The 15,956-nt window shown below is 43.1% G+C and overlaps 1 protein-coding gene across 1 annotated transcript in view; it reads left to right on the forward strand.

The window, feature by feature from the left end:
• The window catches only part of SPTLC2 (serine palmitoyltransferase long chain base subunit 2), a 112,465-nt gene that overhangs the window by 65,062 nt on the left and 31,447 nt on the right, over positions 1-15,956 (forward strand). The window contains exons 6-9 of the mRNA XM_062181242.1: positions 5,192-5,285; positions 9,365-9,470; positions 10,538-10,757; positions 13,976-14,102. Coding sequence (XP_062037226.1) covers positions 5,192-5,285; positions 9,365-9,470; positions 10,538-10,757; positions 13,976-14,102 — 547 coding nt within the window. The remainder of the gene's footprint in view (positions 1-5,191; positions 5,286-9,364; positions 9,471-10,537; positions 10,758-13,975; positions 14,103-15,956) is intronic.

The raw sequence follows: 15,956 nt of genomic DNA on the forward strand, positions 1-15,956 counted from the left end.
AGCTGCCACCTATGATATCAGCATCCCATATGGGTGCTGGTTCAAGTCCCAGCTTCTCTACTTCTCATACAGCTCCCTGCTAATGAGATACCCTGATGGGGAGTTCCAGGTTCCTGACTTCGGTCTGACATAGCCCCTACTATTGTCACCATTTAGGAAGTGAACCAGCAGGTAGAAGATCTCTCTCCATCTCTCCTTCTCTCTCTCTTTCTCTCTCTCTCTCTCTCTCTCTCTCTCTCTGACCTTGCCTTTCAAATAAATGAATAAATAAATTAAAAAAAACAGGTAATCAGTAAGAATACAGAACAGTAGAACATTGAATCAGTTGACCTAATTGACATTAATGAAACATTTCACCCAATAACAGCTGAACATTTACCAAGATAGATCATATTCTAGACATTTAAACAAGTTTTTTTGAAGATTTTATTTATTATTTATTTGAGAGGCATAGTTACAGACAGTAAGTGGTATAGACAGAGGTCTTCCATCCACTGGTCCACTCTCCAAATGGCTGCAGTGGCTGAGGCTGAGCCGATCCGAAGCCAGGAGCAAGGAACAACTTCCAGGTCTCCCACGTGGGTGCAGGGGCCCAAGCACTTGGATCATCCTCCACTGCTTTTCCAGGCGGTAGCAGGTAGCTAGATTGGAAGAGGAGCAGCTGGGACTAGAACCAATGCCCATATGGGATGCCAGCACCACAGACAGGGAATTAACCTACTGCACCACAGCACTGGCCCCTTAAACAAGTTTTAATAAGTTTAAAAGTATTGGGGTCCTACATTTTGGCAGTATTAACCTTAAACTTTTATTTGGAATTTCTTAGAACTTTTTACATGAGAGGATTGAGTGACATCATCTAGCTTCTCCCTCTTGACTCATGAATACTAGCAAATCATTATCTAGAACTAAATTTTTTTCTTTACAAACATGTCCGGTTACTGCTTTTAAAGATTTATCTCCTAAATCAAACCTTAAAGCTGTAGTGATATTTATTATGTCATTACTTTGTTAAATGAAGAAAGTAATGTGGTTTTAATCACTCTTGGAGTCTGATGCTGTATGTCTGTGTGAGGTGGTTGTCCATGGTAAACATGAAGGGAAACAGAGTACTGGCGAAGAGTGGGGTAGCCTTTGTGCTGAGTCACTAACTTGTGACCATGAGCAGGGTTTCAACTTTCTGAATGATGGCTTCCTCAAATGCAGCGTGGATTGATCGCATAAGTAATCACGCAGTTAAACCCCTTGGCATAAAGCCTGCGACATATAGAGCTCTTTGCTGTGAACTGCTGATATTCAGAATTTATTTTTGAACCAAGGAGTAGCTTATAAGGGGGGAAAAAACAAACAAACCCAGATTGATAACAGAAATGTTGAATAAGACTGTCTCAAAAAGAAGTGATAAAAAGAACATAATGATATTACAGATTTTGCCAGAAAAATAATTTAGTTGGAAGAAGAAATTGAAATTGTGGAAGGAGAGAGGGGGAAGGATTCTTTTGAGGTGTAGTAAGACTTGCAGAAGAGAAATGCAACTTCTCTTTATTTCTTCCCTTGCTTTTGATTTTTTCCCCTATAGGAATATTTTTTAGAAATTTTCTTTATTTGTTGGAGAGACAGAGGGAACTCACTGCCCAGTTGCCTGCAATGGCTGGTGTTGGGCCATTCCAAAACTGGGAGCCAGGAACTCAACCAGGTCTTTCATGTGGCTGGTGGAAATCACCTGTTGCTTAAGTCACTGCTGCCTCCTGGGGTCTGCATTTGTAGGAAGCTGGAATAGAATCAGGAATGAGAGCTGAGCCTTGAACCCAGGTGTTCAGATGTGGGACATGAGTGTTCTTAATTGGTGTCTTAACCTCTAGCCTAACTGCCCCCTCTTTTTTTCCCCCCCAATTTAGTTTTATAGGTGAGTTGCCAAACAGTACAGAGTTCCTGTATACCGGTCAGCTGGCTTCCTTTTACGTTAACATCTTACATAACAGTGGAACATGTCTCAAAGCTAAGCAATTAACTGATAGAATACTGTTAATGGAAGCACAGAACTTATTGAGTATTCACTGCTTTTTACACGGATGTCCTCTTTACTGTTCCAGGATCCAGTTGAGGATCCACATTCATTTAGTTGTAGCTCTTCAATCTGTGATGGTTCCTGTCTCCTTTTGTCTTTAATGAACTTGACACTTGTGGCATACTGGTCCCTTACATTGTAGAATGTGTCTAGGGTCAGGTTTGTCTGCTGTGCCATCATGATTCATTGAGGCCATGCCTTATTGAGAAGGATACCACAGAGGTGATGCCCTTCTCGGCGTGTCTGTATGTTGGCAGGTGCATGGCTTTGATGTATGTTATCGCTGATGTAAATCATGATGACTTGGCTAAGGTTTTGTTAGGATTTTCCACCATAAACTTACTACTTTTTCCTCGGTAATTACTAAATATTGTAGCAGAGGACTGTAAAAATAGAATTTTTAAACTTTTACCCACTTTAGCATGCATCTGTAGATCTTGCCTGTAGTGCTTATGACATTGATATTCTAATGGATAGTTTTCTCATTTCTTCAGTACTTTGGAATTTGTGTGTAATGAAAACTTGTTGATTCTTCTGTCTCAGTAAGAATTCATGAATCTTTGATTATTTGGATTATAATCCAACATGGTTGGTTTTTTTGTTTTAGTTTTGACCATTGGGAGCTCATTTGGGTAGGATTCTGTGTCCTTTGAATATGCAGCAATTTTTTAAAAAGTTTATTTATTTTCATTTATTTGAAAGGCAGAGAGAGAAATATCTTCTATCCACTGGTTCACTCCTCAAATGCCCACTGTACGCCTGAGGGCTCTGGTATGGGATGCAGGCATCTTAACCGTAGTGCCCACCCCAGCAACCTTTTTTCATACTTTCTGGTGTGATAAGATATTCCAGGCTTGTCTTCTATTTTTCCTTACCCCAGGTTTGCAATCAATCAGTTCTCCAAGGAACCTTGCTGTTTTTTATTGGAGAGTGGTGCTTAGAAACCAAGTTCTGGGGACTAGGTGTATTATTGCTGCAAGGGTATCAATTCTCATCCCACAGTGGATAGAGCTAGAGAATGTGTATTTGTACACTAACACATGCGTACACACACTCCTGTGTATGTGCATATGCCTATGGAGGAGAGTACTTGAAAAAGTTTGTGGGAGTTGGTGTTGTGGCATACAAAGTTAAGCTGCTACCTGCGATGCTGACATCCCATATGGGCAGCAGTTTGAGTCCCAGCTGCTCCACTTCTGATCCAGCTCCCTGCTACTGAGCCTGAGAAAGCAGCAGAAGACAGCCCATTCCCTGGGCCCCTACACCCACCTGGGAGACCTAGGAGAAGCTCCTGGCTCCTGGCTTCCTCCTGGCCCAGCCCTGGTCATTGCAGCCATTTGGGGAGTAAACCAGCAGGTAGAAGATTTCTCTCTCTGTATCTTACTTTCTCTGTGTAATTATGTCTTTCAAATAAATAAATAGATTTTTAAAAAAAAGTGCTTTTGGAATTAAAAAATAGTGGATGGGTGCTTGACCCAGTGATTAAATCATCACTTGGGATATCTCCATCCATATCAGAGGGCCTGATTAAGTCCTGGGTATTCTGCTTCAGCCTAGGGTCCTGCTAATGCTCACCCTGGGAGACAGCAGGTGATGGCTCAAGTACTTGGGTCCCTGCTATTCGTGTGGGAGACTCAGATTGAGTTCCCTCTCCTAGCTTTGGCCTGGCTCAGCCCTTGTTGTTATGGACATTTGGGCAGTGAACCAGTACGTGGAAGATATCTTTCTCTCTCTGCCTTTCAGATACAGTGAAGATAAATTTAAAATTTTTAAAAAAGGTAGTGTACATTTTTCCATGTACATTTTGAAGAATGTTTCAAAGACCCCTCATAGGTGTAAATTTTAAAAACCAAGACTCCATATGAATATCTCTAACTCTACCTTTCTTCATTTTTATCTAGACATTTTTAACCAGTATCTTTTGTATCTTCATAATAAAAGCTGTACACACAGTAAAAATTTTAGACAACTGCTGTCTTAATTTCTTACAGATCCACCCAATGTGTCTATATACCTCCTTTTATTCTCATGGAAGTGTATTATATGTTTTCTGTATCTCTTTTCTATCTAATTGGATATTTTGAAGCCATCTTTCGCAGAGAGAAACTTGTTTCTGTGTTCAGATGTTACAGAGATGGAAGCATAAAAACTGGAGACAGGTGGGAGGGGGCAAGAATAAAAAACCGAGAGCTGCAGCCTTTTCTGATCGCTTCAGCAGCAACCTGTGTTTGTGCGTTAAAGTAAAAGCTTATTCAAAACACTGTAGGGCAAGACTGAAGCTCACATTCAGTGTTATGGGGGAAAAAGCTTAATAAGTAGGATCCTCCCTGAATGCTGCATAGTTGGTAGTAGAGACACAACACCATTTCCAAAGGCTTGACCCTCTCAGCTGCTACTTACCATACTAAGCAGTACCTTGTGTGAAAACTCATTTGGAATTCCCTTAAATCAAAGAAATCACAACTTTTTAAAGACCATCTGATATATGAGAATTTTACATATAAATAAATACCTGTTGCTATGTATCTGAATATTTAAGTCAGTCACAGTACTGAAGATATTAAATTAAAAGGCTAGAATTTTGCATCTACTGCTAAGATGTCTGAAAAAAAAAATTGTCAGGGCCAGTGTGTAGCACAGCGGGTTAAGCCACCACCTGCAGTGCTAGCATACCATATGAGTTTGGTTCAAGTCCTCACTGCTTCACTTCCAATCCTGCTCCTGGCTAAAACATCTGGGAAAGCAGTATAGGATGACCCAAGCATTTGGGGCCCTGTACCTTTGTGGGAGACCCAGATGGAGTTTCTGACTCCTGGCTTCAGCCTGGCCCAGTCCTGGCTGTTGCAGCCATTTGGAGAGTAAACCAAAGGCATCAGAGGGAAATCAGATGAGAAATATTTCTCTGTCTGTCCCTCTCTCTGTGTAACTCTGCCTTTCAAATAAATACATCTTTTTAAAAAATTGTCATGCATACTATTTAAAAATTGATGGATTCGCTGTCATTCAAGTTTTCCTTAAAAGGCTGTAGTTATTAGTGATGGTCATACTTCGTGATTTATATAACTAAACCTCCCTTCCCCACCCTCTGCCCGGCCTCTTACTGTCTTGTGCTTGTGACTGCAGGGTTGCCTGATTCTGAGTGATGAGCTGAACCATGCATCACTGGTTCTGGGAGCCAGACTGTCGGGAGCAACCATTCGGATCTTCAAACACAACAGTGAGTTTGTCATGAAAGTCACCACTAACTCTTGCTTAATATTCTTTGGCGGTGGTAACACTAGTTACATTAATAATTGAGAAAACAAATAGAGCTGCAGTAGCAACATTTATTTATCTTTTAAAGATTTATTTATTTGAAATACAGAGTTACAGAGAAGCGGAGACTGAGAGAGAGAGAGAGAAAGAGAGAGAGAGAGAGAGAGAAGTCTTCCATCCTCTGGTTCACTCCCCAGTTGGCCGCAATGGCTGGAGCTGCACCGATCCGAAGCCAGGAGCCAGGAGCTTCTTCTGGATCTCCCACATGGGTGCAGGGGCCCAAGGACCTGGGCCATCTTCTACTGCTTTCCCAGGCCATAGCAGAGAGCTGGATCGGAAATAGAGCAGCCAGGACTTGAACTGATGCCCATGTGGGATGCTAGCACTGCAGGTGGCGGCTTTACCCACTATGCTACAGCGCCGGCCCCAAGAAGTAGCGACATTTAAATGTTCTTCTGGTCCAGTCTTTAAAAAGTTACTCTTTTCCTTTTTGGATTAAAAATAGAGGTTGAAGGAAGCTTTTCATACAAAATACAATCTATAATCTTCACCTTTTATTTGACTTTCAAGTTTCCCATCTCTTTTCCTTGTTTGCAACTGATTTGTTCACATATACGTACTAGATGCCTGCAGTGTATCTTGGCATAGCACAAGGGTATTGAGATGAATACTAGGGTCTCTAATCTGAATCATCTCTGACTTGTTAATGAAGAGACAATAAATAGACCAGTACTTTGAGTGCAAAGGACAGACACTGGAACACAAATATGAGCAGATGCTGAAAGAGCACAGGAAAAGAAAGCTCTAAGCCAAAAGATTTTCTCCCTTATGGAAATTTATCTGTGTATTATTCTATCATTTACTATAAAAATGCATAGCTTTCATAGTCAAAACACTCACACATGAGGATGTGTTTTTTTTTTAAAGATTTATTTTTTATTTGCAAGTAAGAGTTACACAGAGAGAGGAGAGGCAGAGAGAGAGAGAGGTCTTCCGTCCACTGGTTCACTCCCCAGATGGCCTCAACAGCTGGAGCTGCGCCAATCCAAAGCCAGGAGCCAGGAGCTTCTTCCAGGTCTCCCATTCGGATGCAGGAGCCCAAGGACTTGGGCCATCTTCCACTGCTTTTCCAGGCCATAGCACAGAGCTGGATTAGTGGAGGAGCTGGTTCTCGAACTGGCGCCCATATGGAATGCCAGGACTTCAGGCCAGGGCATTAAGCTGCTGCGCCACAGTGCTGGCTCCCAAACTATGTGTTTAATATCATCTTCTGTCAAAATGAGTACTACAGGTGCAGATGAAAGTCTAGAACGTGTACCAAAAGACTAGCTCCACACCTCTAGATGTAAGGATTAGGATGGTAATAGTTTTTTTCTTTTTCTTGTCCAATATGTTCTACGGTGAGAATACAGATGTTTTTTATGTAAATTAGATCTTATTAAACTCCAAATACATTGTGAAGGGTGATTGTCAGCACACATAACGCCACCTCATCCTTTAATGCTGCTAGCTAAGTCAACCCATCATTCAGACACTAAGGTGGTTTCTAAATGTTTCTGGTAGGAGTAGCACTATATTGACATTTTTGCACAATTATATGATTAATTCCTAGTGTCTCAGAACGCCTACTTAAAAGGGTATAAATTTTAATGCTTTTCCAAATTTCCTGTAAGCACTATACCAATTTTTACTCCACCTGACAGTGACTGTTTCTGTTCACTGGCCAACATGAATATTATGAATCATTTAAAATATTTTTGCATCTAATAAGTAGATAATACAGTTTTTTAATTTCTTTATTAGATGTAGAACTTTTTATGTAGCTATTTGTAGGTCTTTCTTTATAAATTGGCCATTTGCAAACTGTTTCTCCTTTATTGACTGTATTGTCCTTTATATTATCTTTTATGTTGCACTCTTTTATTTTTTTAAACCTTTTTTAGTGTGTTACTGTGCACACTCATTAAAATGTTTGTTATATTTTACAACTTTCAGATTTTATTTAATGCCTATCCCACTCTAAGATAATAAGGTTATTATATTTTCTTTCGGGAATTTTGTGCTATATTTTAAATTTGAATTGGCCGGCTCCGTGACTCAATAGGCTAATCCTCCGCCTGCTGCGCCGGCAAACCGGGTTCTAGTCCCAGTCAGGGCGCCAGATTCTGTCCCGGTTGCCCCTCTTCCACTCCAACTCTCTGCTGTGGCCCAGGAGTGCAGTGGAGGATGGCCCAAGTCCTTGAGCCCTGCACCCCATGGGAGACCAGGATAAGCACCTGGCTCCTGGCTTCGGATCAGCACGGTGTGCCGGCCGCAGTGCGCCTGCCACAAGGGTGTGAACCAACGGAAAAAGGAAGACCTTTCTCTCTGTCTCTCTCTCTCACTGTCCACTCTGCCTGTCAAAAAAAAAAAAAAATTTTTGAATTTATATTGGAATTTGGGGTTATAATGTATAATAGGAGAGAGAGTGAATTTTTTTAAGTACATAACATAGTCAAACATTCTGCTGTGGTTATTTTGTCTAGAATCTTGAATCAATATTTATCTTTTTTTTAATCTTTTTTTTTTTTTGTAAGATTTATTTATTTATTTGAAAGAGTTACACACAGATAGAGGAGAGGCAGAGAGAGAGAGAGAGAAAGAGGTCTTCCATCTGATAGTTCACTCCCCAATTGGCCACAATGGCCAGAGCTGTACCGATCCGAAGCCAGGAGCCAGGAGCTTCCTCCTGATCTCCCATGCGGATACAGGGGCCCAAGGACTTGGGCCATCTTCCACTGCTTTCCCAGGCCATAGCAGAGAGGTGGATCCGAAGTGGAGCAGCCGGATCTTGAATGGTGCCCATATGGGATTCCGTTGCTTCAGGCCAGGGCGTTAACCTGCTGCACCATAGTGCCAGCCCCCTCAATATTTATCTTTCTCCTCTTATATGTAAACATAGGAAGCTAAGACGGTACACTTTTATTAAAGATTTATTTATTTATTTGAAAGTCAGAGTTATACACAGAGAAAAGGAGAGGCAGAGACAGAGAGGTCTTCCATCAGCTTGTTCACTCCCCAACTGGCTGTGCCCGTCTGAAGCCAGGAGCCAGGAGCTTATTCCGAGCCTCCCATGTGGGTCCAGAGGCCCAAGGACTTGGGCCATTCTCACTACTTTCCCAGGCCACAGCAGAAAGCTGGATTGGAGGTGGAGCAGCCGGGACACTAACCAGCACCCTTATGGGATGCTGGCACCACAGGCGGCAGCCTCACTCACTAGGCCACAGCACCGGCCCCTGTTTTTTTGTTTTTAAGATTTATTTCATTTATTTGAAAGAGTGACGAGATGAAGAGCTAGGGAGAGAGAGTTCTTCCATCTGCTAGTTTACTCCCCAAATGGCTGTAAGGGCTAGGGTCTAGGCCAGGACAAAGCCAGGAGCCTAGTATTCTATCCAGTCTCCCATGAGGGTGGGAGAGGCCCAAGCATTTGGGCTCTCCTCTGCTGTTTTCCCAAGCACATTAGCAGGCAGCTGAATCGGAAGCAGTAGCTCAAACTAGTGCTCCAACATAGGATATTGGCATCATAGATGGTGACTTAAGGAGATTGCATATGCACAGATATGCCCATATTCATTTTTTAGGAGGTATATCTGTTTTCAATAGTTTAATCACATTCTTGCTTGGTCTTTTTAATGCTTTTATTTCTGAGTGACTCATTAGGATTAGGGATACAGTTTGGTTCTTTAAACCCCAATATCTGAAACTGAATGACAAGGTATTTAGCATAGAAATTTGGCCATTTCATAAGCATGCTAACTAAGAACATTAACTGCCACAGTCAAGTTTTGGTGGTTCTGAACATTTGTTGAATTTTTATTTTAATTCGGGATGGCAGTCATTCACTTATTTTGCCCTTTTTTTTTTTTTCTGTGCAACTCTGCTTGTTAATGTTCTTTGCTGTCTGAGATACTCTTCCTGAATAAGAAATGTATATTTGCATTTCTGGGATCAAGTTAGGAAAGAAGACAATGCTTTGTGACACTTGTTTTTTGTGTGCTGTAGATATGCAAAGCCTGGAGAAGCTATTGAAAGATGCCATTGTTTATGGTCAGCCCCGGACCCGAAGGCCCTGGAAGAAAATTTTAATCCTAGTGGAAGGAATTTATAGGTAATTCTGCTTTATTATTCTTGCCTTTGTGACTTGGACCCATTAAGTTAGACAGTTTTAAGCTGAAAAGAACACTAGTCTGGCTCCCTCTAGAAACTCAGGAAGTAGTGTTTATGACTTGGTAAAATACCTGGAAGCAGAGGCGGCACTAAAACAGAAGTCTTTTTGTCTGATTCTTCTTAGCTCCTTCCATTATTCTACACAGCCCCCAAATCTCCTTTCTATTGGTGTCTGTTCTCTACTGTTTGTAGAGGGAAGTTAGGGTCAGGAACTACACATTCTAATATGTCAGAACAAATTACCACTTAATTTTTATTTTTTTTATTTTTTTTTTATTTTTGACAGGCAGAGTGGACAGTGAGAAAGAGAGACAGAGAGAAAGGTCTTCCTTTTGCTGTTGGTTCACCCTCCAATGGCCGCCGCGGTAGCGCGCTGCGGCCGGCGCACCGCGCTGTTCCGATGGCAGGAGCCAGGTGCTTCTCCTGGTCTCCCATGGGGTGCAGAGCCCAAACACTTGGGCCATCCTCCACTGCACTCCCTGGCCACAGCAGAGAGCTGGCCTGGAAGAGGGGCAACCGGGACAGGATCAGTGCCCCGACCGGGACTAGAACCCGGTGTGCCGGCGCCGCAAGGCGGAGGATTAGCCTGTTGAGCCACGGCGCCGGCCTATTACCACTTAATTTTAAGAAATATTTTTATTAACTTTGGAAATCTTGTATTTATTGTCTTCTCTTTGTTCTTTTGTGTAATTTTAATTACATATGCAATGTGATAAAAAGTCTAATGTTGCCTGTAACATTAGAAGAATCTGCTATTACCTTAATTCTTTCTGTCATGAATTAAGATCAGTTGTATTCTGAGCTTGTTTTAAAAGATCCAGTCTCCTTTCCCACAGACTTCTGCCTAGCCATGCTGGCCTCCTCTAACTTTGTCTGTTTAAAACCACAGGTAATGTTGTTCAGTCATTTAAAAAGCAATAAACTCAAAACATTAGTAATCAAGTGGCCAGTTCCTAACGTGGGGAGTTGAAAAGCCTCAGTGTATTTTTTTAAATCCTGTTTTATCAGCATGGAGGGATCGATTGTTCGCCTTCCTGAAGTGATTGCTCTCAAGAAGAAATACAAAGCGTACTTGTATCTCGACGAGGCGCACAGCATCGGGGCCCTGGGCCCCACCGGTCGAGGTGTGGTGGAGTACTTTGGTCTGGATCCGGAGGATGTGGACGTTATGATGGGGACGTTCACAAAGAGCTTTGGTGCTTCTGGAGGCTACATCGGAGGCAAGAAGGTAACTGGGCCTGAGAATGCCAGCTGTGGAGATGTGTATCAGGTGGGACCCGAACTGGGGTGCAGAGCTGCTGAATTTATTTGTGGCTTAGGCTCCTGGTGCTAGCAGGCTTCACACTTCAGCTGCGTGGGGAGTGGCTCTGGAGTCTCCCCCACTGAACTAAAGGCCCGTTCTGTTCATTGTTTGTTGTTTTCTTAGTTGGGCTTCTTTCTAAACCACACTGATCTGAGATACAGAATACTCTCTTTTATGAAGAACACACAGTGGTGCTTCCTGTTTGCCACGGTCATCCATGGGGTTTGAGTTGTGCTCACAGTTTCAGAAGTAGTGAGGCTGCTGTGAGACCAGTTGGTCTGCCCTTGGACTCAGACCCATCATGAGTGAACATAGAAATGAAAGAAAAAGGATTTTGCTAGCTCTGGGGTGCAACAAAGCATAGTATTTGTCAGTCTGAAAATTCTGTAGTGAACTCAGAGGCAACTAATAATTAGTGTGGCTGGGTGGAGATGGAGAATCCTGGAAACAGAGGCCTGGATTTGAGTATTTCTCTGCTTATTTTATAAGATCGTTTTGTCCTTCAGTTTCCTTGTCAGTAAAATACAGGTAAATATTCCTAGCTTGTCAGATTGTAGTAAGGATTCAAATGTGTTCATGCTTTACCATGGATACACTTTGAAAACATTATGTTAAGTAAAAGAAGTTAGTCACAAAAGGTCACATTGTGGGTTTGGTGCTTTGTTTTTTGAATGTTGTGTCCAGAGCAGACATAGAAACAGGAAGTAATTAATAGTTGTCAGGGGCTGAAGGCATGGGGAAATGGAAAGTGACTGCTGTAGGGTACAAAGTATCCTCTAAGGGTGATGAAAATATTCTAAAATAGATTAAATAATGGTGAAGGTTGTGCAGTTTTGAATATACACAAAGCCACTGAATTGTACACTTTGAAAAGGTGAATACTGTGGTTTGTGGTTTATATCTCAATAAAACTGCTATTCAGAAAACTCATGGCAGCAAGAATAAAGAACACATGCCACGTGTCTTGGTGCTCATAAATGTTATTATTTCCTCCTTAAAACTCAATACTGAATCTTTAAGAAGTGTTAATTGTTCTAATAATTGATACCCTTTTAGGGATTATCCACTTTCAGTAGGCTGCATTCTACCTTCTTTTTAATAGGACCAGGCCCACTTAGTAGGGTCAGTTGCTTTTTAGAAAATTATATTGCTATGAATCCCAAATTAGAAAAGTAATACTTTGGGAGACCACTTAAGTACAGTATAATTGTACTTTTGAGGTTTTAGAGTTCAATTTTTAGTATTTTTGAAGTGACTGTTTTAGAGGTGTGTTTTATGTCACCTTACTTGTTTCTGATACATGAGCTGCTGTGTGTGTGTTTTATGTAAAGACCTACTGATGAGAAGGGGCCAGCTGCATGGCATAGTGGGTAAAACAGCTGCTGCCTGCAACTCTGGCATCCCATATGGGCACCAGTTTGAGTCTCAGCTGCTCTGCTTCCAATCCAACTTCCTTCCAATGGTGTGGGAAAAGCAGCAGATGATCCAAGTCCTTGGGCCCCTGACACCCACATGGGATACCCGGAAGAAGCTCCTGGCTTCAGACCGGCCCAGCTCCTGCCATTGCAGCCATTTGGGGAGTGAACCACTGGATGGAAGATCTCTCCGTCTCAAATTCTGCCTTTCAAATAAATAAATAAATCTTTTTAAAAAAAATAACTGACATGGCCGGCACCGTGGCTCAGTAGGCTAATCCTCCGCCTTGCAGCGCCGGCACACCGGATTCTAGTCCCGGTCGGGGCACCGATCCTGTCCCGGTTGCCCCTCTTCCAGGCCAGCTCTCTGCTGTGGCCCGGGAGTGCAGTGGAGGATGGCCCAAGTGCTTGGGCCCTGCACCCCATGGGAGACCAGGAGAAGCACCTGGCTCCTGCCATCAGATCAGCGCGGTGCCGGCCACAGCGCGCCTACCGCAGCGGCCATTGGAGGGTGAACCAACGGCAAAAAGGAAGACCTTTCTCTCTGTCTCTCTCTCTCACTGTCCACTCTGCCTGTCAAAAAAAAAAAAAAAAAAAAAGTCAGAAAGATCTCAAATAAAAAAAAAAAATAACTGACAGAAAAGATTTTTAACATTACTTAATGAGATGGCATTATCATTCTAATGAAAGACCCAGTGAATTCCTATTTAAATTTTACCACGCTTATGTCATTTTATAAATTTCTGTGTAACTGGAGTATATCCAGACAGCCTTAAAATTGATGCTAGGTAATTGTTAACTTAGAGGTACAGGATGAGCTTTGCAGGCATGAGGTGAGATACACATGACGTTTTCTGTAATATGTAGAAGTGAGTTGTTGTATCGAGGAAGCAACCCAAACACCTTGTTTAATTTAGCCTTGTACACTTATTTATAACATTAAATGATACATTGTCTGCGGTGGGAGTCTTTAAAATCGGTTTTTCTTCGACCGGCACCATGGCTTAACAGGTTAATCCTCTGCCTTGCGGCGCTGGCACACCAGGTTCTAGTCCCGGTTGGGGCGCCGGATTCTGTCCTGGTTGCCCCTCTTCCAGGCCAGCTCTCTGCTATGGCCCGGGAGTGCAGTAGAGGATGGCCCAAGTACTTGGGCACACCGGATTCTAGTCCCGGTCGGGGCACCGATCCTGTCCCGGTTGCCCCTCTTCCAGGCCAGCTCTCTGCTGTGGCCCGGGAGTGCAGTGGAGGATGGCCCAAGTGCTTGGGCCCTGCACCCCATGGGAGACCAGGAGAAGCACCTAGCTCGTGGCTTCGGATCAGCGAGATGTGCCGTCCGCGGCGGCCTTTGGAGGGTGAACCAACAGCAAAAAGGAAGACCTTTCTCTCTGTCTCTCTCTCTCTCACTATCCACTCTGCCTGTTTAAAAAAAAAAAAAAAAAACACTTATAAGACCTTTCTCTTTGTCTGTCTCTCACTGTCTAACTCTGCCTGTCAAGAAAAAAAAAAAAATTTGTTTTTCTTCTACGTTGTGGCATGCTTAAGAAGCAGAACAAAGCCAGCCAGAGGACTTGCCGTGCTGGTGACCTGGTTGCTGCCGACAGTACTCACGTGCTGCGCCTTGTGTACCTCGCCATGCCTTGCATGGCGCCATTGAAGGCAGGAGTCCACCAGCACCAGGAAGGACAGCACTGACATTGCCTCTAACTGTCTGCCTCTGTGAACCCCCAGGAGCTGATCGACTACCTGCGCACACATTCGCACAGCGCAGTATACGCCACGTCCCTGTCGCCGCCTGTGGTGGAGCAGATCATCACCTCCATGAAGTGTATCATGGGCCAGGACGGCACGAGCCTTGGTGAGTCTACCTTTCCTAGGCTCAGTAAATACTGAGCAGCCAAAAGCTTTCTCTTGAGGTTTTCCCTAAAATAAGCAGTCAGGTGCACTAATTGGCAGAGCCGGCATGGCTCTGAGGCCTTGGTTCCCAGGGCCGTGTGTCCGTGTTAGATGCACGTGCCCTGAGAACTGTGCTGGCTCACCTGCAGTGGTGAGGCTGTGCTCTTGTTCCTCCATGCCCGCAGGGGCTTTCTTGAATTACAGGACTCTAGGTGAAGATGCAGTTCCTGTGTAGTGATGTTTCCTTAACAGCACATTCAAAGAGCTGCTGTTCCTATGGATTAGTACTCCAGAGTTAATACTTTCTTACAGAATGTCTAATTTGGCAAACAGAAAATAATAAAACTCATCCTAAGCTAGATGCCTTGGCTTGAACATATTAAAATGAATTAAGTGTGTTTACTTTTTGATATTTGATTTTTATTTATTTTTTAAACTTTTTTTTTTTTTTGACAGGCAGAGTGGATAGTGAGAGAGAGACAGAGAGGAAGGTCTTCCTTTTGCCGTTGGTTCACCCTCCAATGGCCGCTGCGGCCGGCACATCGTGCTGATCCGAAGCCAGGAGCCAGGTGTTTCTCCTGGTCTCCCATGCAGGTGCAGGGCCCAAGCACTTGGGCCATCCTCCACTGCACTCCCTGGCCACAGCAGAGAGCTGGCCTGGAAGAGGGGCAACCAAGACAGAATCCGGCGCCCCAACCGGGACTAGAACCCCGTGTGCCGGTGCCACATGGAGGAGGATTAGCCTGTTAAGCCACGGCGCCGGCCTGATTTTTATTTTGCATCACCAGAGGGCAGTGTTGACTGTCGAACAGTTATAATGAAAAGGAGCAGTCGAGGTTTTTGGTTGCTGTTGCTGTTTACTTTAAAACCTATTTCCATCACCACTATGAGACATATTATCTTTACTTATTGATTTTTAAATGCTTCTAAATTCAGTTTGGCTCTTGTAAAAATTGCATATTATCAGCCTTGACACTGTGGTTATGTGATACTTTGCTTCAAGATTGATTTTGTTTTGCTTTGAGAAGCAAGAATAAAGTGGCACATCTCAGTTTGATTTATTTAACACTGTTTTCTTAAATTGGTGTTTTACTCTAATGTTTTTTCTGATATGTGATAAATGCTTGTTTTCCCTAGTAAGAGATTTTTGGGAATAGTGTTGTGACAATTTTCGGGATTGGGAATAGGTTCCTAAAGGAAGAAAGTATTACATTAATGTGGCAAACACAGCACTAGAGCCTTATGAGAAGGTCCTTGTTAACACTAGCTATGCTCTGTTATGTTTTCATTGGAAGCTGTGTGCCTTGATCTGTGTATGTTTCTAGCACTTACCTAGTTATTTCACATAGGTACAGTCACCTTGGTTCTGTACACAGATCTAAGAGACCAAGGGCCAGTTGCTATCAAAGTTAGTGCCGGAGAATTTCTTTGCCCTGTCCTAAAGCCTGAGTCTGTATGATGTGTTACCTATCTATATCTGATGGAATCTTGGCTCTGCATTGGTGAGAAAATGAAGTATGATAATTAGATAGAGGCTTTGATGAGTACAGGTGTTCCAATTTTTGATTTGCTAGGCTCCCCAAAGATTTGTGGTGTGGACTTCTTACTGTGCTCACAGCTTCCACGGGTCAGAAATTCGGTCAGTAGGGATGGCTGGCTTGTCCTTGTTCCAATGTTGGGGCTTGCTTGGGAGTCTCGAGTAGCAGGTACGACTCAGGTGGCTGAAGGCAAGGGTCATCTGAAGGCTTCTTCACCCTGGGATCCCCTGGGCTGCAACATCTTGGAGGCCTGGCTCAGACTGAGGCTGTTACCAGAG

This window comes from Lepus europaeus, chromosome 22, assembly GCF_033115175.1.
Source record: "Lepus europaeus isolate LE1 chromosome 22, mLepTim1.pri, whole genome shotgun sequence".
Lineage (NCBI taxonomy): Eukaryota > Metazoa > Chordata > Mammalia > Lagomorpha > Leporidae > Lepus > Lepus europaeus.